The sequence below is a fragment of the Haplochromis burtoni genome, unplaced genomic scaffold, assembly GCF_018398535.1.
Source record: "Haplochromis burtoni strain Fernald_Lab_line unplaced genomic scaffold, NCSU_Asbu1 Contig_329, whole genome shotgun sequence".
Lineage (NCBI taxonomy): Eukaryota > Metazoa > Chordata > Actinopteri > Cichliformes > Cichlidae > Haplochromis > Haplochromis burtoni.
This window is the reverse complement of record NW_024582690.1, coordinates 519,053-543,634: the sequence shown is the minus strand read 5'-3', so window position 1 is coordinate 543,634 and position 24,582 is coordinate 519,053. Positions and strand designations below refer to the sequence as shown.

Here is a 24,582-nt window from a genome sequence, read left to right as displayed (position 1 = left end):
GCTCCGGAGCTGCGACTGAGTGCTCCACAGTCCTGCACCCCGGAGAGGAGAAAAAGCAGGACTTCATATCATATGCTTCACTTTCTATTTCTGCTTTATCACCAGAGGAATATGCAGAAGAGACTTCCTCTGTTGTATTCTTAATGCGCTGTTACAGTTCCTTTCCGCTTGTGCACACTAGCCAAGAACAACTTTGTTTCAGATGGAATTAACTATGCAAAACTTCAGCCTGGAAACTTTTTTTTTTGTAGGCAACCTCCAATTCTCAGTGTTAGCTGAAGAATTTATTCAATTTCTGGTATTTCATAGTTTTTGTGCTTACCCAAACAAAGTGATATAGAAATTGTCTTGTCTTGTTGTTCATTTATTTATTTTTTTTGCCTGCAGCAAAATGTACCTACATGGAACAGACATTTTCTGAGGGACAGCGGTTTTTGTCCAGGAGCTGCCGGGAATGCAAGGTAACTCGTCTTTTATTTTTCCATCCTCTCCCCAGCGTTTAGTCTTTATCGTGCAACCACCAGACAGCGCCTCTTTGGAACTTGAACATGCAGTGCTCATGTGTGCGGTGGACTGCTCGGTGTGTTATTCAATTAACCAGCAGGCCTTATTAGTTTTCCCACCCTCCTGCAATCTGTTCAATCTGCCTTTTTTTCCCCCCACCGCTCTAATGGCGAGATAGCCAGGTAATTAGAATAACTTATGAACACGGCAACACAAAGGCCTGATTTGAATCAGAGCTTCATCATTGCGTAGATTATAATTGAACTCATTATTCCAGTTCAGCATAGAACAGAGGTGGGCTTTCTCCACTGAGAAGCCATTTATCTTTAAAGGCACTATTTTAAGGAGAAAATTAGCGTTTTATGCATATAATTGCTTACAAAGACCCAGACATTTGGATTCCTGGACTCTTTATTAGCCCTTAGAGACCCTGAAACATCATTAAACAACAAATGTTTGTTTCAACCAATTACAATCATATTTACTCCTGGACGTAAGATCTGCTAAAAGTCCAATTTGGGCATATTATATTTAAAAGGGGGTTAAAAATGTGTTGTTTTTTTAGCCCTCTTGGCACAAAGACAGCCTGATAGTTTTAATGTGTGTAAGTCAATATGTGCATGTTTTTTTTTTCTTTTGTGGTGACATGTCAGATTTGGCATTGATCTGATCTGATCCTTCTTCAGATTTTTGCTCTGGCCTCTCACCCTGGGAGGGGGAGAATGGGGGAAAAGCAATGACATATCTGTATGTGTTTCATACAACATGAGGCAGAAACACAAAAAGAAAGAGAAAAGAAGGAAAGAGAGGACCACTCTAGGTCAAATTATGAAGTATTATGATGCGTGACATTAGTCATTCTGCTCGGCAGCTTCAAACCATTAGTGTTCATTTAAAACTCTGTTAGTGCGTTCACATGTTTAAGTCCACTGACTACAAATCCTGTGTGTTTGATCACTTGCCAAAAGCATGTCATCACTTTTTACTTTGATTAACGACCTCTGAGCCAGCCACTGCTTTCAACTGAAAGCTAGGTCACCTCTAGGGGTGATTAACTCTTAGGGACTCTAAATAAAATTGTCACTGACAAAAACAGAGAATTTCCATTTCTTTAGTATTCACTGATCCAGCATACAGCAGTGCCATTCCTATAAGGAAGCCTTTAACTTGAAAATCATACGTTCAACATAAGTAACTTTTTTTTAATCTCTTTATATTACCTCTGGCTTATTTCAGTACTGATCATTTTAGTTTACCTCAACTTTATTTTATTTATTTATTTATTTTTACACAATTTAAATCCAAAACATCAGCATTCAGGATCCGAGTTACTTGCCCTACACAATCTGTCACTCCTCCAGCCTCTACAGTCTTATAAACGGTGTGTCTGGAAAGTATTCCCAGTCTACATTTTGTGTTTTTGTTATTTTATTCCAAAATGTATTAAATACATTTTTAAAAATTATTTTTTCACCTCAAAATTCTACACATAATACCGCACAATGACAAGGTGAAACAACTGAATAAAATAATGGCGATAATAAAACATGTACACACAAAATTGAGCTCAGGTACATCCTGTTTCCACTGATCATCTGTTAGATGTTTCTGCACGTGACTGGAGTCCAGCTGCACTCAAAAAACATGAAATTGGGTGGTTATTAAATTTACAAAATTCAAACTAGTACAATCTAGTAAGAGTGGTTAGTTGCCTGGATTCACAAAATTCACAAGATCACACAAGAGTTCAAACCACAGGAAAATCACTGGGGTTAGAAGAAAAAGATAACCCTAAACACACTACGTATATGCCTTATTGTGGTTTAACCTGTAAAGGACAAAAACGTACAGAAAATTCTATATAAAGCCTTGTAATCATAGTTTCCCTATTTTTTTGAAGTCTAGATTGACAGCTCGGTGGCACAGGGTTAGCACTGTTACCTCGCAGCAAGAAGGTCTTGGGTTCAAATGGTGAATTCAGTTGACTGGACATGATTTGGAAGGCACACACCTGTTTATATATGGTCCCAAAGTTGATAGTGCGTGACAGCCATGATGTCTAAGGATTTAACTCTAAAGCAGGATTGTATTGAGGTACAGATCTGGGGCACGGTACAGAAACATTTCTGCAGCATTGTAAGTCCCAATGAGCAGAGCGGCCTCTATCATCTCTAAATGGAAGAAGTTTGGAACCACCAGGACTCTTCCTAGAGCTTGCAGTCAAGCTAATCCGATTGATTAGGGTAGAAGGGCCTTACTCAGGGAGGCGACCAAGAACCTGATGGTCACTTTGACAGAGCTCCAGCTTTGCTCTTTGAAAAGAGCACCTTCCAGAAGGACAACTATTTCGGTAGCACTCCACCAGCTTGGCCTGTATGGTAGAGCGGGCAAACCCATACAGTGAAGCATGTTGGTGGCAGGATTATGCTGTGGAGATGTTCTTTGGGATGCAGGAACTTGGTGACTAGTCATGGTCGAGGGTAAGATGAATGCAGCAATGTAAAGAGATATCCTTGATGTTCATCCTTGGTGCTCCAGAGCACTCTAGACCTCGGACTGGGGCGAAGGTTCATCTTCCAACAAAACAACAACCCCAAACACAGCCAAAATAATAAAGGAGGTTCTTCAGGACCACTCTGTGAATGTCCTTGAGTGATCGAGCCAGAACCCAGACTTCAAAATGATTGAACATCTTTGGAGAGATCTGAAAATGGCTTAAAATTATTCTCCATCCAACCTGATGGAGGCTGAGAAGTTCTGCAAAGAAAAATTTGAGAAAATGCCAAAAAATATATGCGCAAAGCTTGTAGCATCATACACAAAATTATTTCAGGCTGTATTCCTGCCAAAGGTGCTTCAACAAAGTATTGAGTAAATACTGTGAAGACTAATACTGACTGATGAATTATACTGCACTGTGCACAGGCTTGGTGTTGCTGAGCTCATCATAGCTGTCGATGGCACCAAACAATGCCAGTATTCAAAGAATTGATTTGACAACCATTAACATATAGTTGCATGTTAAAAATAATAGAGTAAAAAGTGCTTGTCAGAAATAAAGTACGTGGTTTTAAGGTTTTCGGCATTTATTGGTATTTTCTGAGATTTTGCAGATTGGGCGAACAGACTAAGCTTAAGCCAAACTGGTAATTTTATTAATTAGTGATGAATATATTCATTTATTTGACAGATGGCAACGCTGTAACAGTTAGATATGTAATCGTTTTATGAAGCTAGCTAAAATATTACCTTATATATATTTATTTCCAGCCTGGTCACACACAGAGCAACGTTATTATTAATTTTCAAGTTTTAAAGTCTAATATTCATTTTATTTCCATGGTTCCTTTGGCTCCTTCAGAGACAAATGATCTATTTGGCTCATTTAGGCTTTTCCTCATTCAAATGTTTTTATGTGTCTACTGTTTGAGTCAGTAGTGCAGAAATAGTGCAGCTTTAATAAATTAACTGAAATACAGAATACATTTTTAGAAAAAAAGCACAATCAGATGGTGAGACAGAGGTTCACCAAGAAACTGGGCTATTTACAGATGACATGAGAAAGCAGTTAAAATGGTTCCTACAAAGAGACGACATTGAGGAAAGATGTGAAATATTAATATATATAATTTACTCAATACCCAGTATGGCCTTTCAAAAACAGCTGATTTAAGTGTTTAAAGTCAGGAAATGGGACTGATAAGAAAAAAATTGGCCTAAAGGTTGAAGAAGCAGTTCTGTGGATGAGAGGTTGCAGTTTTAAATATCATAAGAGATCAGATTGTATAACTGGTGGAAAACTGATTCTCTCTTAATGCATAGCCCTTCACACATCTGACCCCATCTCTGAAATCACGATGTCTTGCCTGTGTCCTGTCCTTCCAGAATGGCCTGATGGTGAAAGTCACAGAGACCTGTCCAGATCTAAACTGCACCCTCAGTGAACAGATCTTACCAGATGGCAGATGCTGCAATGTTTGCAGAGGTACATGTTTCTTTCCACTTCCCACTGCACTTTTCTCAGTTGTACGGATTACTTTTTTTTTCTTCTTCTTCTTTCTTTTTTTTGCATGTACACACACCGGTACTGTGTCGCTGTGAGGAGTAAACACAGCCGTCTTCCCAATGCTGATTCAGGCTGTGCCTCTGCAATAATTTAGTCTCTCTCCCTCGTCATCCACTGTGAATGCTTTTTGGCCCATGTACCTTTCAGAGCAGATTGGTCTTTCTGCCATAGAGCACCTGCTATGCCTATTTACCTGAACCCCATTGCTTTGGCAGGGAAATGCTACGGGGTAAATAGCCACTGGTAATTCAGTAAATACATTGAATAAACAAACTACAGGAGGCTGCCATCTATAGAGACATAATGAAAGAATCCCGGGGCAGGTTCTGAGTGAAGGAAATTGCGCTCTTGTTTAGGTAAGCTAGCATTTCTTAGACTCACTGTATTCACACAGGACGGGGATGAAATGGAAAGGAAAATACATGTTTGGGAATATGAAAGAGAGGGAGACGAAAAGATAAATGAGTATAGCATAAGACAGCAAAAAGCAGAAAGGTAAGGGAAGGTAAAATGAAGTCTTAGACTTGCTGTGATGAAGAGAAGGAAGGGGGCAGATGGGAGGTAAATAAGGTAAAACGCACATGCCAGCAAAAGAAAGGAAAAGAGATGACGACTACAAACTGATATACTGACAATACTGAGAGTGTTAGGTAAAGAGTAAAGAGAAAGCAGGAGAGGAACTTAAGAGTAAAGGAAGGAAAGGACTTGAACTCCTTTTGTTGGAAAGTAAGAGAAAAGAGTAAGGAGAGAAAAGAAAGCTATGCAGTATTAAGGGAAATATAGCTGAGGAAGGAAGAACAGAAAAGTAGATTTAATACAGTAAGGAGCAGCAATTAAAGATTAAAGTCTCAGTGCCTCTTCTCTCCAAACCTTTTCTTACCTCTCCGACACACACACACACACACACACACACACACACACACACACACACACACACACACACACACACACACACTTGCTAAAAAGCCAAGTCGGTCATTATTCATTATCATTGTTTCCAAATCATCTCCAGGCCTCTTTTTACCGCTTCGTGACTTGGTCCTTTACCACCACTCTGAGATGTAATTGTACCTCGCTGTTAAAGTCCTCGGAGTCACGCTGGCTTTGTTAAATTGGTAATTACACAATTGTCACATAGTCTTCATACCAGGTAGAATTTCACCGGGGAAAGAAAACAAAGAATTGCACAGTGTGAGGGGCTCGTGCAAGTGTGCAGTGCAGTGCAAATCAAAATCCAGCAACAACTCCCCTTTTACATAAACACACTATCACAGTTGGTCTCTCTGTAACATGTACATATGATCCTGTAAGGACCCGCTGCAGATGATTTAAGGACTGAGAGGGAGAATAATGCAGGCACAAGTCTTTCTTCGGTAATAGCTCCCCGGGCTCCCTGCCTCGCAGGGCTTTTATGTGCAGCCAGTCTGTCACTCATTACAGGACATGATGGGCTATATCAACTCGTACCTACTGAGCAGGAGACAATCATCTATGTCTGTCTGTCTGTCTGTCTCTTTGTCTGTCTGTCGGGTCACATTTTTGTGCATGTGCATGAGTCTCACTCTGGCTTGGTTCAGATCACAGAGCACAGATGAATGATAGATGTAGCTGTTCTCTATCTACGTAGGCAGAAATGATCACACACAGGCAGGAGACCAGAGTTTGAAGTTATCATCTAACTAGCTACTAGCTACAACTAGGTACTTGTTAATTATTGCCAAAGGGGAAAAAAAAAAAACAACATCAATATCATCAGTGCAATTAACCTCACAGCAAGCCCTGTTATTTGTCAGATAATCACATAAACACTCCAAACAGCACCAGCACCACAAAAAGACAGTCAAGAGGTCCAGCTCAGCTACTCCAGTTAGCTGAGGTAATGTCTAGCAGGCAGCTAGTGGCTCCAGCCACCTGTGCCAGCATCTACTTGTAACCAAGAGGCCCCTTTATCATGCAGGACTTCAATATTTAAATGGGCGACTAACATAGAAATTAACCTGTTACCATGACCAGAACCTTTTTCTTCTTTTGTACTAGGCATAAACATGTTTATTCCTCCTAGCAAGTTGGGCACTTTGATGTGTACCCAGTGGAGATTAACTGGCTTTTGTAGATAGTCTCAAGTGGCCATTTGAGGAACTGGCACTTCATCGTTTGGCTTCATTTTTCAGCCCTGGCAGTGGCTGCTTGGGTGGAGCAGCGATAGAGGGAGAAGAGTTAAACTACTGGGCACAATTTCCTCTAGGACTGAAACACAGCTGGTCATTGGGGAAGTCAGCAATTGGAAGTTTTCACTCATTGCTACTCTTCTGTAAACACGGCTGTAATTATTCCATGTTGCCTTGAGATAGCATCTTAGCTGCACACACAGAATACGCTCTACAGTATTTTAATTACATGGCAAAGCTTGTTATACTGCAGTTTTGTGTATGTGTGTGTAGTTGTGTTTTGAATTTTGAAAGTTGTCCATTCTGTATAACTGATGCAGTGCTCCACCTGTTGCGGTAGTTGTGGTTTTTCAGAAATTGAAATTTCATTAAAAGGATGTCTTCAAATACTGTAAGAGCACCGTGGCTGACTCAGCCGAGTGAATTGATGACTTGGAGATCTTCCTACATCAGCAGAGTGTGTGTGTGTGTGTCTGCATTTGCATGTTTTGTCTAGTTAGCATGTGCACTTTTACATGAGAACTTTCATTAATACACCAGATTTATTCAAAGTTGTAAACTCACCGTACACTTCAGGCACCCTGTTATCCACAGTGTTGTAGGTGACAGGAACAAGGTTGCTCCTTTGTGCATTTATCTGCTTTTATCTCTGTGTTACGGGCATGCATGTGTGTGTGTTTGTGTGTCTGTACACAACTTTTTATAGCCTTGAGTGAGCAGATTTCAAAGGTTTCCTTTGCTCTTTTCTTTTAGGTTATGACTTCTGCGCAGAGGGACTCATTTGTGGGGAAAACTCAGAGTGTAAAAACAGGAATACTAAAGCAGAGTGTGAATGCAAGAGTGGCTATGCCTCCATCCACGGGGATTCTACTTACTGTGAAGGTAGGACCATATTTTTCCCCAGCTCAGGTGAGCTAGGGCCAGCGTGGCTGTCTCATAATGTCTATTAGCACAGGATGTTAAAAGCAGAATGGGTGGCAGTGCGTTGAAGCGTCAAATTCATTGTTCTGTTTTAGGAGGGTGTTTATGAAGGCCGTGGGCTGCAGACTGAGATTTGTTATGAGCTCTGGGTATGACATGATGATGACTGGCTGTAAAGAGAACAAGGATTGTTCGGTTAAAGAGCAGCTATGAACCAGGCTCGGGACTTTGATTATGCTATTGGGGCTGTTGTTAAAATAGATTTTCTTTTTAAACTTATAAGCAATTTGCTTCTTTCATAGGAGTTTGACAATAGAGCTCTGGCACTCCTGTTTTGAGCTTATTGTGATACAGTCAGTATGATTAGAGGGTGGCAATAACAAACACAATAAGATAGCCATGTGCCAACAGTGGTGGAATATGTACTTACAGGTAGTTTTGACACAGCCTTTCAGGATAGTTTCAAGCTTTTGCTAAAAGCAAACTTTTTTGGTAAACTTAGCTTGCTGTTGGAAGGATTTTTCCGCCTTACGCTGCATGCTGGGCTTTCCCTGTGAATCACGGCATCTGAGTCTGGAGCCATCGCTTCGCTCATTTTCAGTGGTTTCCAGCCCGTCTGGAAAAAGTCGATCATCGGAGTAGCTTCCACCGCGTGGGTTTTTTCGGTGGAGCAAAAGGCTCAATCTGTGGGTGCTGGAGGCCCAGATTACTTGCGATGGCACTAATGGCCTTATTTGACTGAGAGGCTCGGGAGCGTCAATCTGTGGATTGAAGGATTTGCTCAGCGCTCGGTGAAGTTGTCATTGGGTCGCCGCCACAACAGACTAAATCCACTAAATGTGCTGAGAGCTGTGTAGCCACAAGCCCTCCAGTCTGTCTGCTTTTGTTTGATCTGCATGGTAAAGAGGTTTACCCAGAGCACCACTCAGTCCACAAACCGTCCCACACCGTATGAGGAAAGGCTGGGAAACGCTGATTGTTAGATCAACTATGTAAATCGTGGAGCCGTGGCTCTTGGCATTATCCCTGCGATACCCTGAAGGCATCGCAAATTTCTGTTGTTGCTGGATTAACGGGGATCCAGACGTACATCACGGTAATATTTGATTTGGCTTCAATATCACCTCCCAACTTAAACTGGCTTAGATTTACGCCTTTTCCGAGCAGACTGGAGTAATTGAATCTTTATATGTGGGTTATAATCAAAGCACAACAGTGTGATGGTGTGTCCTCACATCCTAATGATTGTTTCATAGAGCATATTAATTTCTCCACTTATATTTTATAAACATGAGATTGTGTCTAGCTGTGGCACTAAGCTGTTATTAAATGTGACCGTTACATCCTCATAAATGATTTAATGTGCCACTGAATAAGTGAAGATGAGATTATTTACTTGCAAACAGAGGGCTGTTTGAGCAAGGATGAGAGGATTTAAGCAGAGCTGCTTTTCAGCCTTCTGGCTGTGTCCTTTTTTTTTTTTTTTTAGCTGAAATTGTTGATATTTGGCTCACAACTTTGGATAAACTCTGACTGACTCAATAAATATTTTGGAGACTTTTACAGGACGTTTTTTTTTTTGTTTTTTTTTTTAACTTGTGTGACTTGTTTCAAATGTTTTCATTTTTATGGTGCACATAAAGGTCAATGAAGTGACCGTCCATGGTTCCTCGATCGTTTAGGGCAGGGGTGTCGAAACTCCAGGCTTTGATGGCCGGTGTCCTGCAGGTTTTAGAACACACCTGAATCAGATGATGAGTTCCTTACCAGGCCTCTGGAGAACTTAAAGACATGTTGAGGAGGTCATTTAGCCATTTAAATCAGCTGTGTTGGATCAAGGACACATCTAAAACCTGCAGGACACCAGCTCTCGAGGCCTGGAGTTCAACACCTGTGGTTTTAGTTGTTTTTAGACACTTTTCCAAAAAGTGTCTAAAAACAATAAAAACAGTATACATTTAAAAGTCACTATCCAGTGAAAATATCAGTGTCAACAACAGTGTAATGTAGAGCTACTGAAAATAAATGTAGTGATATAGAAGATTTAAATTTATAACAAGACACAAAAAATCAAATCAATCAAATCAAAAAATCAAATCACTTTTATTGTCACATCACATGTGCAGGCACACTGGCACAGCACATGCGAGTGAAATTCTTGTGTGCGAGCCCCACAAGCAACAGAGATGTGCAAACACAACAACACAAAGGAGCAAAATACAAGAATGGCCAACCTGAAACTAATAAATATATGTACAATATATAATAGTGTATGCATTTCTGGATGTGTATACTAAATATTTTCCTACGTGTGTGTGTGTGTGTGTGTGTGTGTGTATACACATTTTCACAAATTAAATGGTAAAAAAAATAAAAATAAAATAATAATAATAATAATAATAATAATAATAATAATAATAATAATAATAAAATATATAAAATATACAGAGTTGAATATTTGCAAAACAAGTGGCATTTATATACAGTGTGGAGTGCATAATGTTGAAGTTCCAGTAGTGAAGCTGAGGTGTCTATGACGTGTTCAGCAGTCTGATGGCCTGGTGGAAGAAGCTGTCTCTCAGTCTGCTGGTACGGGACCGGATGCTGCAGAATCTCCTTCCTGATGGAAGCAGTCTGAACAGTTTATGGCTGGGGTGACTGGAGTCCTTGATGATCCTCCCCGCTTTCCTCAGGCAGCGCTTCCTGTAGATGTGTTGGAGGGAGGGAAGCTCACCTCCAATTATTCACCTGCTATTATTCATAAAATAGCATTCTATGAATAATAACTACTGATGAGACTTCTTGTTTATTTCTTATATGCATTTCAATCAAAAGTAAATAAATTAAAAGTACAGGATTACTAAATTAATTTTAGCACTAGGAATTACAGTCAAAATAAACACCAGCAGATGCAAATTAAGTATTAATTAGGTTGTAAAACAAACAAAACATCATATTTCACTATTTCTATAAATGGGATCAATTTCTCACTGCATCACTGTTTCGTGATATACAAAGGTGTGGCAACATCCAGTACCCTATTTACCACTGCTCTACATTTACAATAGGGTTCTTTAAACACAAGGCTCACTAGGTGCATCTGGTGCATGCCTAAAAATGAATTTATTATCCCTTGCGCTTTAGGAGAGTAGGGCGTATGATCAAATGTCTAGAAGTCAACACAATCGCCACCTTTCACACAGACCGTTCTCATTCCCAACGTGTATCATACCGACGATTTGTCACGTCCCGAGGCGTCTCATATTCACGCGAAAGGTAACCTTCCGTATCCCTATGACATGCGCCGGATTGTGGATGGAATTCAATAGAATGACGTCCCCAGTGGTAATTCCAGCCCTAACCCTGACCTTAATCCTAACTCTAACATTAACCTTATCCCTAACCTTGACCACAACCTTAACCATATTAGATAGTGTTTTCCAAAGCGATTCATGATGAGAAAGTAAAATAAATGTACATGTCTAGATTCATTCCAAACGGTTCTCTTTTTTCCGAACGCGTAACATACCAACGATTTGTCACGTAGCGTTGGTATGTTACTTTTTGGGATCAGAACGTGTTGCTTTCACAACACTTTTGAACTATGTGCTGTATGGGTTTAATCAACCTATCCCAGGAGTAGGAAGGGGTGAAAAACCCAATTTCCCAGATTTAAGAATAACACTGAAATTTGACATGCTCCAGACCATTACTGATTGGTTAGACTAGGTAATGTCACCGACTATCACAAAACCTGATGTTTGCTGATTGGCTGTGGCAAAGGCAAAGCACTCCTCTTTTTGTCTTAGCATTCAATGAAAGGCTATTGTTTGAATCTCTAATTGTGAAGATGAGTTTTTGAGTTTCAACCCAATTTTCATCCATTTCTGGGCAATGCAAGAATCCGGTTTAAAACTGCTTTTTGAGGTCAGCAAGTTAGCTGCTGCTTTCTTCTGAGAAAGAAAAAAAAAGTTAGATCTGAACTGAGAAAGGGCAGTTCACTAAAAAAAAAGAATAAATTAAGTTCTGTCCTGAGAAGAAAGGGGGATCTCTTTGAATGAAAATGCTTTTTTCAGGCATAGAAGTCAAAGAAGTTGGAGCATATTTTGTGTGTCTCCTTAAGCATGTGTGACACAGACCTGATTTCTAAACCCAGCGAGAATCTAAGCAAAAACAGGAAGGCACCTACTTGGCACATTATGAACATATGTAGAAATGCAAACATGGGCACACCCTGATGATGGTCTGTCCCTGTGTGGCTGTTTATTTTAAAATGTATTACTGCATTCGAACTGATATCTTTCTGCATTAAAGATCCAGGTCTACTTGAAAATGTTGCTCTGGGTCTGCTCATTGTTATCTTAAAAACCCTTTACGTTTTCCTTCATTACCTCCATCATCAAGCTCTGACCAGTACGACAACATTACACACGACACCGCTGTTCTCCAGCAGCATTGTTGCTTTCTGACCTTACAGTATATTTACTGTGTTCGTCTTTATTTTCTGTTGTATACATAATGTTAAAATAGTAGAGTCTCATAGTAAACATTACCAAACCTTCCGATAATGAGTTCAGCATACACTCAAACAACTGATTCTTTGCCATCTTAAATGTGAAGCAAGAATTTGGAGTAAACTGAAAAAATATAAAATCAAAGATTTTTATATTTAAATAATGAATCATTAAGCAAATCAAGTATATTTCATTTGACCAGATTCCATGAAGTTTAATGCTTCACATTTTACTCATGTAGCGAAATACATGGAACATTTACATGTAATCAGATGACTTACAGAAAGCCTTTAGGACATTCTTTGACTATATGTACACGTAATCCCTGTAGAGGCAAAAGCACATGTTTTTTCTCTTCTTGGCTCTGCATGTCATTAAGAGTGGATCGTTATAGAACAGAAGCCCCACCCACCTGCTGCTGCAGCCATCTGTTTAACAGGTGGAGGGCAGGTATAACAGCTTGTAACAAACACTGGATGCACCGAAGGCCAAGGTCCAGTGTAAATAAACAGGATTTAAAACTGTAAAAATGTGCAAAAATATGAATACTCTATATATAGGAGATATATATATATATAACTATAATATATTACTAATATCATGAACTCATTCATCTCCATTCATCATGTGTGATTCAGTGGGAACACCATGCTGGAAAACAGCAAAGTAACCTGACAACAAAACAAATGACTAAAATTAGTAATAAAACAAATAAAAGAAACAATGTTGAAATGGTGATGAGTGACATCTCTTTTGATAAGGCCAATTTTAAGGTCACCTCAGTGTCCAGTGGCCAACTAAAACAACCAGAATTTGTAGAGCTGATCTTGGAAAAGCAAAATGTGTTTGCATTCATATCATAAATGTGACTGCAAAAGCTATGAGACAGGACAGGAGTTACACAAAAAATTAATAAGAAATAAACTGGTAAGCTGGCCAGAGGCACTGTTGCTGTTTGACACTGGCTTCATGATTGTTACATGTGGCTTAATTTAATTGATTTAGCTTAAAACTCAGAAATGTGTGACATAAGCCACTGAAAAATAGGAAAATAAAGAGCACTGAGGATTCCCTCTTCCTGTGTAACAACATATGTATCTCCTAGCTTTGCATCTAAGTCCATTATTATGACTGAAATTTCCATTTGCTGGTCCAAATGTGGCAATATGCGAACAGGTTTTTATGTAACGCTTTTCTACCCAAGTCAAATGCTTAAAAAATTATTTACTCATTCACATACATTCAGTCAGAAGTGGGGTGTTATTGGCGAGGGTATAGTCAGATAAATTCAATCTGATGCTTAAATGCTAATTGCATTTATAAGAAATGCTAACTACGACTTACGTTTTGCGTTACACATGCTTTGTTAGCTGCTTGGCATGTCACACCATATGATGCCCCTCCATTCAGCGCACTGCGTGTTTTAACGTTTGTGCTAATGGGCTTATCAAAGTCTTATTATCCTCATCAGCTCTTGTTTACGCTGTCAGTGATATTCTTACAGTCCCAGTAGATCTACTGTATCCTTGCTCGGCTCCAGAGGATACAAACATTAACGCCGCCGCTGCCGTTGTTTTGCTGACAGCTTGTTAATCACAGCCTAAAAAATCTCCTGTGTTGTTGACACACTTTGGCTTGAATCCGCTCTAAATAAAGCAGACATGCTGATGTGGAAATGCAGTTGCATCATCGAAGGACAAACAATTTGATTCCCCATTCTCCTGGCTGAGTGCTGCAGGGACCCTCCTCCCAAATGGCCTGTTGTTACCCCAGGAGTCTGCTCTGTATGTGTGGTAGAAGAAATCCCAGCATGCGTCCAATACTGAACCAAAGTGCATCCTAGATAGTGGATATATTTCTTTCATTTTTTTTTTACAGCCTCTCAAGTGCCCTTTCTGTGCACTTCTTTCCTCTTTCATGTTTCAAATTAAAGGCGCTATCGCCACGCTGCGTCCTTGGAAATGTTTATGGGTGAGCACATCAGGGAAAAGTCAGAGCAGTTAGCAAGACGCTCGATTGAAGTTGAGGATTTTCACATATGCGGAGCTGGAGCTTATTTCCATAGAAATGGTCTCAGGAGGTTGTTGTAGAGAATTCTCCTGCTGTCAAGAGCCCTCGTGGGTCACTCTGCCCACATTAATGGCAGCATTAGCTCCTGCTGTGCCCTGTAACTCTTCTCTGGCTCTTATGTGCAACTCAAACACCGACTCGCCCCTTGCTTTACACAGAAAGGTGGATTTGTTCCACCACCTCATCAGCTGGGCGTTTGTGGTCAGAGTTCAGTTGCTAAGTTCAGCTTAGGGTAATTAACAAGCGCTCGATCAAGCTTTTTAAGGCTTTTTAAGGCTATCAGTCACTGGCTCGCTTATTTTGTTTTTCTTTAGTGTTTTATTTGGTGCAGTTTTTTTTTTCTTCCTGCTGTGGGTAATAAGATTAGCGTGGGGCAGACACATCAAACCTAACAGGGCTATTTCTGTTTGTTCTGCTTGCTTTCATTTAGCACTGGAACAGCCAAACTCCCCGGGCTCACCGACTTGCTCTCTGATGTGTCCCCTAAGCTAACAGGCTCCTGGGAGCTATTTTTTATGATGTCCCCGATCTCCAGTCAATCTCCACTGACACCACAGCACAATTCTCTCTTCATCTTTTCCTTTGCTTTATCTCTCACCTCTTAGCTCTTACCTCTTACTGATAATATGGTGTGACTTTGGTGCTAATAGCGTCACAGTTAGTGCCACCGGAGTTGCTGCAACCATTTCGGCTGATGCGTTGCCATATTTCTTGACAGATTCTGGCTGGTATAAAAAGGCGATACATCAGCCTAAGTGTTAGTATCACCCATTTCATGCATCATGAAGAACTTTATTATAAAAAGAGGCAATCTTTTGATAAAGAGCACGGGGGGGGAGGCCTCACTGCACATATGAAAAGAAAATCTGTGTCATTCTTATGGTAATGGTATTGCTGGGATAATATTGATTCGTCATCTTAGGTGATGACTCATTTCAAATGAGGCTAAACATCACTGCTACCAGTGAATGTAGCTGATCTGCCTGAGATTAATCTTTTTTAAGAAAATTCCACCATGTGAAATGTTTTTGCTTAGATTTGAAGATCGTGAAATTAAATCTACCTTTTCCAGTTTAACAAAATGAAACAGAAAGTAGGCGTTATTTGCCCCTGTGTCACAATCTCTGAAAGAAGAAGGTATCCAGATTAGCCCTTTAAAGCTTGAACTATGGAATAATAGCCAGAAATAATTGCCTTTTTCGCTCACAGCTACAACTTTTTGAGTTTTCTGTGAATAGATTTTTGCCCGGATACCTGTGAAACCTTGAAATAAATCGAGAATGTGAAGAGAATCACATATTTACACACACACAGTGTTGCACTCTTAATAATACACTGTGGACCCTGCAGTGGATCACTGCCTTAGAGATCATTTCCTTTGTAGCAATAATTCATGTGAGAATAGTTCATGGTGACTTTTAGCATTCTCGCTGTTGGGGCCACAATTCATCGTCTCGCCTCTGGTTTTTGACGCGGTGGCCGAAGTCTAAAGAAATGTGGTTTGAACATAGCATGGCCTCGTGTCTTGACTCCTACTTGCTGAGATGTTCACATACCATCGAGTTGTATCTGTGTGCTACACCAGGGGGACACATGAATTAGGATTTAGGAAGTTATTTGTGCTGGACTTTACCCATCTTGTCTCTCTGCATTGCTGAGCTGCCGTTATCGTGTTTTTGCAGAAAATCTGGGATGAGATGGGCATTTGGCTTGGACGGGGCAGACAGTCAGATTGAGGAAGAACTGTATGGTAGTATGGGAAATTGCAGCTACAAACAGCACTACAGAAAGATCACTGGGAGTTCAAACCCGCAGGAACCATACCCTCAGAGTTGAAAATGAGCCAGTGAAGGGTAGCAGCTGCCTGCAGAGCTGCACAGTAGGAATAAAGGTGTTTGTGTGTGCATGACTGTGTGAGTACAGGTCTGCTTGTGTGTGTGTGGTGTGTGAAGCTGTCCTGGGTTTTCAGATAAGCTCAGAAAAACACGGTGCGTCTCCACCCAGAGTGCAGCACCTGCTCCATGCTACAGCTAATCCACTGAAAACCTGACAGTTTGTTTACTTTTTCCCGCTGAGCATGACCACACATAACAACTTCCCAGCCCCAGGAAATATGGCAATATGCACGTGCGTTACCTGAAAAGTTTTTCCCATTTTGTATTACAGATCATTTCTTGTTCTCAGTGTAGCACTGATGAGCTGATACAGTATAGAGAACTTCATCCAAGTGCATCCTAAATCAGTTTCTCTTACATGTCAAATGATTTATAAATATAAATAAATCCTCAGTAAGTCTGTTACTTCAAAGTAGAGCATTTCCTAACACTCATGCAAAAGACTTTGTTACAAACACAAATCCAAAATTAAAAACACAATGCAACAAATGTCTGACACACAAGTCCAAATATCTGGGAGTTGATAAGACCAGTTTCTGGACTTCTGGGAGGGGAATGTTGTCCCAGACTTTGTCTGCTGACAATGACAAATGTTTTACGTTGATAAAAATGTTTTGGACTGCAGATCACTTCCACACTTCAGCTCTTCTATTATGAAGCCATGCTGTTGTAATCAATGCAGTAAGTGGTTTAGCATTATTTGAACTGAGTGCTGATAACAAGGCAGATGGTTCCTCTTTAGTCTGAAGGATGTGCCATCCATGTTTTGCCAAAAAGAATTTCAAATTTCACTTCCCAGAGAAAACGGCAGTGTTTCTGCATCATGTTTACTTATGACTTATTGTTTGCGTGATAGTGCTTTAAGCTGCATTCATGGGTGACACAGTGAACTGTGTGGCAATTTCTCGAAGTGTTTGTGAGCCCATGCAATGATTTCCAAAACGGAATCATGACTGTTTTTAATGCAATGCCACCAGTATTGAATATTTTTATCAGTATTTTTACCAGTATCGGACATAATATCATCAAAAGATTACTAAAATCTTTTGATGATACTATGTACTGTATCTGATGAGACATTCATTTCATGTTAAGGAACACTGGTTTAAAGTTGTTCCAGAAATTATCGATGTAGCCTTTTAGGTTTTTTTTTTAAAAGACTGATGAACCTCTGCCAATTTCTACTTCTGAGAAACTGCCTCTTTGAGATGCTCTTCTTGTACCCAATCCTGTCACTGACCTGTTTCCAATTAAAGTAATTAGTTACAAAACATTCCTTTGGTTGTTTGATTTTGATACCACTTATTTTTCCAACCTTTCCCCGTTTAAAATGAGATAATATTTTGCCATTAAAGTGGCTTAAAAGTGCGGGGAAAGGGGCTAAAGTGGCTTGTTTCAGAAAAGTGTGAAATGAGGGTCTGCATCAAGGCCCAGTATAGTGTAAACTGCCAAATTGTGCATATCCACTCCAGTAGAGCCCAAGAATTGGAGATTATGTATCGGAATTTCAGGACCAGGACCACGCCTCCAAACAGGCTCCTTCCGGTTGTCATCTACATTGGTTCCCGCAGTTCTGCAAGCTGTTCATTCTCGTTTACGTGCCCCACCCTACCTCCCTCCTTGTTTTCAATTCTTTAACTTCTTCATTTCTATTTAGTGCATGGGGATATGCCAGGCCTGGAAGCCATCGCCAGTCCCCTTTGAGGCCTTCCCCAAACCGCAGCTCAATTCATGTCAAAGCATTCACTTTTACCTACTAAAACGCGGTCAAACTTAAAATGAGGGCGTGGGCCCAGCTAGTGAATAATAATATAGGAAGAAGAAGAATGTGGCATTGGAAACTGGCATGTTATGTCCCCTTTAAGAACACAACAAGAAACCTGATGAATGCACACCGAGAGCACATTCTTCAGTCAGGTGAGATCATGAGCTAAATAGCAAAAATACCCGAGATGTGTTCTAGCACGTTTGCTGCAAGCTGACTAGGCCTACATCAGCAAATACTCTAACAGCAGTAGTGGGAGTGTGATGAAGTGGAGATGCATTAGTTCAAGAAGTGTTGGAGATATGACTTTTACAGATCGCACCAGGAATTCCTGTGGATTCACCAAAATACTAGCTGACAGGATATATCTCCATAAGCTTTGCAGAAGATGAGTATTGTAGTGTGAACCAAAGATGGAAAAAGGGAAACCACGTAATGGTCAACTCTCCAGACTTGAATCTTAGCTTTGGAGTTTTAAAGGGAAACAGAACCCCTTTATTAAGAGACAGTGTTCTATAAAGGTCACCTTACAAAGTACTGAAGAAGAAAACCAGTCTCCGTATTAGGAGGCATCCTGGCCTGTGTTGTACTGAGTTCTTACTGTGGACCTTGCATTTTTAATCTTGTAAAACTTAAATGAACAAATAAATTACTGTTCAACTTAGAAGTAATGGTATAACTGTAAGGTGACATTAAAGCTATACTGCACTGGTGTGTAAGGCTGTTCTATGATGTGTGCTGACATGCGTAATGCAAAAGAAAGTGACTTATCGATTGGAAGCTGTTCAGATAATCCTTACTTGTTCTTATTCAGGCTGCAACGATGGAAGCAGCGGCATGCGTTTGTCTCTCGTGGCACTGGCGAGGGCTGCCGGCTGAATTGACTCTCACTCAGCGGCATTAAAGAGTAATTGGCTGAGTTTGTACTTGAGCGAATCAGTCAGGTTTTTCTGTGGGAACGCTGCCTCGGCCGTGTTAAAACAAGTGTGTAATGCAAGAGAATGAATGAGCAGTTGTGTCTGCTCGTCCTCTGTTTTTGCACGTTGTATAAAGAGAGAGTTGACGTGGAATTAGTGGAGAAAATGCAAACGGGAAGACAAACAGACAGCAGGTTGGGTTTATAAAGACAAGGATGAGCTAAAAGGCCGCAGTGCAGACTAATGGAAGCCGTGGCCTTCGTAAAACTTTGCTGTGCTTCCTTTCCCCAGAAAACCATGTGGTCAACAAATATAGTAGACGTTTCTGCTAGCAGGCAGGATGATGTCAGATTTCTTCGGATGCTGTCATCCATCCAGGACAGAAAAGAATAAGTAGTTGTCGTCCTGTAAAGAATGTTTCAGTGATGAATCTAGAACAACATCTTTGTGCCTACAAAGAACTGCCATTCATTCAGTGTTTTCACATTTTTCTTTCAACTCTGTTTCAGAAGCACAACATCAACCGTTGATCATCCTACCATTTTTGTCTCACCAGCTGAACCGGGGGTCAAGAGACATTTGTCTGCCAATCTATCCAGAATGGGGCTAGTTCTCCCCCCTAACTCGTGGGATAAATTGGAAAAAAAAGAGGAAGTGGCACTTGTTCCACCCTCGTCGTCACTGCTGAAGTGCCCTTGACTCACAACTGCTCCACCGAGTCAGCCAGTGTCCTACAAATAAGACTGCAGACATGCCTGGCAGCTTCCAAGTATGATTTTATGCAAATGTGTCAGTGTGAACTTCTTGAACAAAAGAACGCTGCTATTGCTTGCAGAGAATAATTTTATTGCCGCTTAAATCCTCCGGCACAACATTTTGTTCGGCAAATTAATTGCAGAGATCTGAGAAGTCCAGCTGTGCCAACCCCCCCCCCCCCTCAAACAGAGAGGCAGTGGTGAGTTTCAGACAGGTCTCTAAAATGTATTTAGAAACCAAAGGAGAGGCACACAGGTAGGCCAACCTCGACATTCAGCAAATGGTCACAGATTTCCTTCCTTTTGAGGAAATCGGTGCCCAATTTTGCACTTAATTTGGTGTGTACAGTGTTATTATGCAGATAGCCTTTGAAATAAAGGTTAGAGGAAAGCATCTTGTTGCTGACAGTCAAAGAGACAGACAGGAAATGAGAGGTAAGATTCAAGCTCTTTTTCGCTGCTGAGACAGAGATAATGACTAAGAGTGGACAGTCTTGGAAAGTGAAAGCAGGACTGCTTGCCAAGCTCTGTCCATAACACTTAAAGTCTGAGATTGTGAGGAGAGCTTGTCTGTGTGCGAGCGAGCGGATTGACTCAGGCTACCATGTAGCACTGTCAGAGCTCTGCTGGAGGCACAGTGGGTGAGCACTCTGCTAAAAGGTCAGTGAAAGACCTGTAATGAATTATAGTTATTTCACTCAACAACAGTCTACAGCAAGTCAGTGTACTGCTGCTCCTGAATCCCTCCTCTCGCTCCCCGTCCCACTTCTCAAACTCTCTTCTGGGTAGCATCCATCTCTGCCATCTGCACTTCACCGACCGTGTGTGTTCCAACACAAGCCAGCGTCGTCCTCGGCTCCTTGGCTAGTTTTGGACGCCTCATTCCTAACACCGTAGTCAGCCCTCACTTATTTCTGTTCCATTTTCTCACCGTTTCTGAGCTGCTGGGGATCGGGCTGTTGGTAATCCTCAAGCCAAAGGGTTTCCTGGCTTGCTTGCTCTGTATGGTCTGTGGACTAAAGTGATCAAATTTCTGCTGGAATTGAGCCTGAAAGCTGCAGTGCAAGCCTGAAAACTTATTTTCTCTAAGCACTCTAATGGGAGTGAATTCAAATTACCTAAAGGTCTGTTTTTTCATTGGCATGTCTCAGCGTGTGTGTGCATGTGTGTGTGTGTCTGTCTTTTAGCTCTTACATGAAGTCTGCCTTATTTGGGGGACTTGCCTTAAATTACCTTTTGAAGTTATTTATGTATTGATCAGAATTTTCACATTTCCCTCAGTGTAATAAGCCATCTGCCAAAGTCACATCAATGCCTCATAATTACTCAGCCTTCAGACAAGGGAGGGTACAATACTTTTATTTCTCTCAGTATTCTCCTATTCTTATTCCTCTGTTGAGAGCAGTCTTTTCTTTTCAAGCCAAAAGTCACATCTATACTGTGCTATATTACAACAAGAGTTACACTGGAATACTGTAAAACTTCTACTAAGAATTTCTCAATTTAAGTGTCAAGTTTTTTTTTAAAGCTGAGGCCATTTAAATCTTAACTTATCTCTCAGTTGCAGATTGGGCCGACTCAATTTAAAAATCAACTTCAACTATCGTGAGCCGTGCAATTGGCTCTGCAGCAAGATGTAGGACTCAAACTTTTTTTTTTTTTGGTTAAATAAATGTTACAGTGCTTTCTGGTGTAGGGACATCCTTAAAGCAAAAGCAGAACTAAACATTAGTGAACTCTAACTGCAGATGCAGCTTGAGTGTGGAGAAAACTGGCGTACGTTCGTTTTGGCGTCACTTTTTGCTGAACCTGTTGCCAAATGTGCTGCAGGCATGAATGCAGAGAGGTAGTCAGAACATGCTCACTACAAACTAGCTCTCAGTGCTTTGCAACACTGTCTTTGTCTAAATCTGCTACTGCTTCCTCTAATAAAAAAGTGAAAATGTAGCCTCACCAAAACCCAAATCACTGTATCTTTAGGATTCTCTTTAAGAAGTGATTTTTTTTCTTTCTCTCGGGCACTAAATACTGCCAAAACCACAGGCTCACAGATATGTACAATGTGTCCTTTGTTGTCAGCAATGTGAAGCCCGGAGTTATGGCAAATAGTGAGGCGTGTCTCTCATTCTTAACTTGTTACATCATTACACTGTAAATTGTAAAAAAAAAACTTATTAGCCTAACCCTAACTTATAAAAAACACTTTTGCGCATTAAAAACTTTGCAAAAAGTGATATTTTTGGATAATGATAATAGATAAATCTGTGCATTAGATATTTATAGCATATGCATATATTTTAGATGTGGTCAAGTCTTATTATCTGATGCCTTGTGTGGGATATTTATGTTTACTTGGGTCCTTGTTTCTTAGATTTAGTCACCGGTGACTTTGAGGGTTCATTTAGTTTGTTCCCTTTTGTTTCTCATGGCTCATCTCTACTTATCTTTGTCTTGCAGTGTTCCGTTGTCTTCAGCATGTAGTCTCATTGTGTCATGTTCAGTCTTTTCTTTTTAGTTTGAGTTTGTGTGTGTGTGTTCTGGTCTGTGTCTGTTCCCTTTAGTTACTTCCTGTCTTTAATGTTACAGGTTCTGTTTTTCTTGAATAGTTTTACTTCCTGTCTCTGCCCTCTTAACCATCCTGTGCTGTGTTACCACCTGTTTCCTCTTCCCTCTTCACCTCTTGTGTATCTTGTGTCTCCATCTTTCTTTGTCTTTTGTTGTGTTGTCTGCGTTGCTGTGTATTTTCTGAGTTTGGATTCCCTGTACTGTGAGTTTTAGATTCTTGGGTTTGCTGCCTGTTTTTTTCCTGGATATTCTAGATTCAAGAATAACCAGCAAAAAAATATTGCTTTTAATTTATTTCTGCCTGTCTAAGAGCAATCCACCTACCACACTCCTGGCTTACAAAATCCTGAGTTACTCACCACTCTAACCTCCAAATGGGAATTTCAACCTCTTAAAATGTGTGTCAAGGTACTCATCAAGGTACTCATGCCTAAAGACACCCTGTGCAAACATCTGCAACTTTTATCAACTCTGTTGAGTCTGATGTGGCCGGTACTGGTAGTATGCCCAGTTAATCACGATTATTTACAAGTTACAATAACCTGTTATTGTCAAGTGGAGTAGTGGATAACGTAGCCAGGCTGCTTGGGGTCAGCTCTTGAAATAGCACATAGCTGTCATATGAATACAGATAATTAGAAATACAAAAAGACATCTCCTACATATTTTGGCCAAAAGGTGAAGACATGACTTCAGTCAAGTCTGGACATGGACAGTCACTCCTCCTCAGTCTTCCCTTTAGCCATCGCCAATCCGTTAATTACAACAGTGGCCGCAGGGACTAATGATCATGTTCCACAGGGTGGTAATGACACAATTATAACTCCGAGGATATCAGTCATCTCCAATTAGCTCATTCAGTGTCCTTGGACTTTCAGACACACACATACACACACAGAGACTACTGAATAAGACAAAAACTCAAATGACATAATGTCATTGAACTAAATCACCATCTTGCACAAAGTTCCTTAACTGACAGGGCTTTTTTGAAAGATGAAATGTAGTATTCAGTGCTGCATCCTGTGAATGCAGCACTGAATACTGGAATTTTGATTAAAAAAAACCCCAGAAAATCAGAACATCATATCAAGTCATGAATGAGTGATGTATACTTATGCTCAGTCTTATTTTTATTTTTTTTCTTAAGATAAGATGGTTTTTGTGCCAAGTCTCTAAATTTCATCCTGAAGTTTAGCTTTGTTCACGAATTGATTTTATCTGCCAGAGTACACTAGGCATCAAGGATTTTCCCTTGGAGTAGTGATTTTCTGCTCTGCTCCACAAAGCGCGACACCTCAGAGTGGTTTATGACCCGAATGTTCTGCCAGGGTGCCTTACATTCACACCATATTTAACGGCTGACAATTAAACCCGCCAACAACCTTTCGTTGTAACTGTCACAGCACTAATTTAATGCTCCAGTGCTGCCAAGATGAGCTGTGACAGTATATGGAAGTGAGGATGATGCCACACACACATCATTTCTGTTGAGCAAAGGCATACACAAGGATGAAGTGCAGCTGATAACACTGAAAGTTGCTTCAGACCCGATGGAATCACACAAAAGGTGATTTCTGAAGTTGTGTTCAAGATTCAGGATTCAATATTCAAGGTCTTTATTGTCAGTACAACAATATACACAGTATACAGCATACCAAAATGCCTTTTCACCACAAGCCCCCCGAGGTGCATTTTTAACAATATAAAAGATATATCTCTAAGAGATATGAGACTAGAAAAATATTTGAGCTTATAATATAGAAAAATTACAAATAAATAATAACTCACTAAACTTGGGTAAAGTTAAGAGATAGAAATGTACTATTACTAACTATATCTATGTACAATAAACAAAGACAGGACAGAGACAATATGAAGTGGTCATGTGCAATTACAGTAAAGTAAGATGATTGTGTAGTAGGTATCGAATACCAGGGTCAAGTTATGAGTCAGGACATTGTAGACAAGACAGGACGAAGACATGTGCAAGATGCAAAATGTGCAAATATAGTATAATTTAGATGTGTTCAGTAACCATGTGACTGAGATGTGCAAATAAGCATATTGTTGTGTTGTTTTTGAGTCTTTTGGTGAGTATTGTAAGGTGTTTGTAAAAGATTTTGTGTTTATTAGTCCTTTGGTGGTAGTGAGTTGAGAGCTCTGACTGCTTGGGGGGAAAAGCTCTTGCAGTGTCTGTCCGTTGCAATTTTGATGCTGCGAAACTGTCTGCCAGATGGAAGGACAGAGAACAGTGCATGTGAGGGGTGGAAAGTGTCCTTCACTATGCTGTTTGCACGTCGGATGATGTGTTTGTTTGTCATAGAGTTGGGAGATGGGTGGGAGAGGGCCTCCAATGATCCTCTCTGCTGTCCTCACTATCCACTGCAGAGATTTCTTTTCGAAGGTGCAGTTCCCGTAGCAGATGGTGATGTAGCAGCA

The 24,582-nt window shown here is 40.4% G+C and overlaps 1 protein-coding gene across 2 annotated transcripts in view; it reads left to right on the top strand.

Annotated features, from left to right (window-relative positions):
- LOC102292316 (protein kinase C-binding protein NELL1) overlaps positions 1 to 24,582 on the top strand; it is a 322,495-nt gene that overhangs the window by 129,565 nt on the left and 168,348 nt on the right. For both annotated transcript variants that reach the window (XM_014340030.2, XM_042228525.1), the window contains 3 exons: positions 388 to 461; positions 4,390 to 4,489; positions 7,492 to 7,620. In XM_014340030.2, coding sequence (XP_014195516.1) covers positions 388 to 461; positions 4,390 to 4,489; positions 7,492 to 7,620 — 303 coding nt within the window. The remainder of the gene's footprint in view (positions 1 to 387; positions 462 to 4,389; positions 4,490 to 7,491; positions 7,621 to 24,582) is intronic.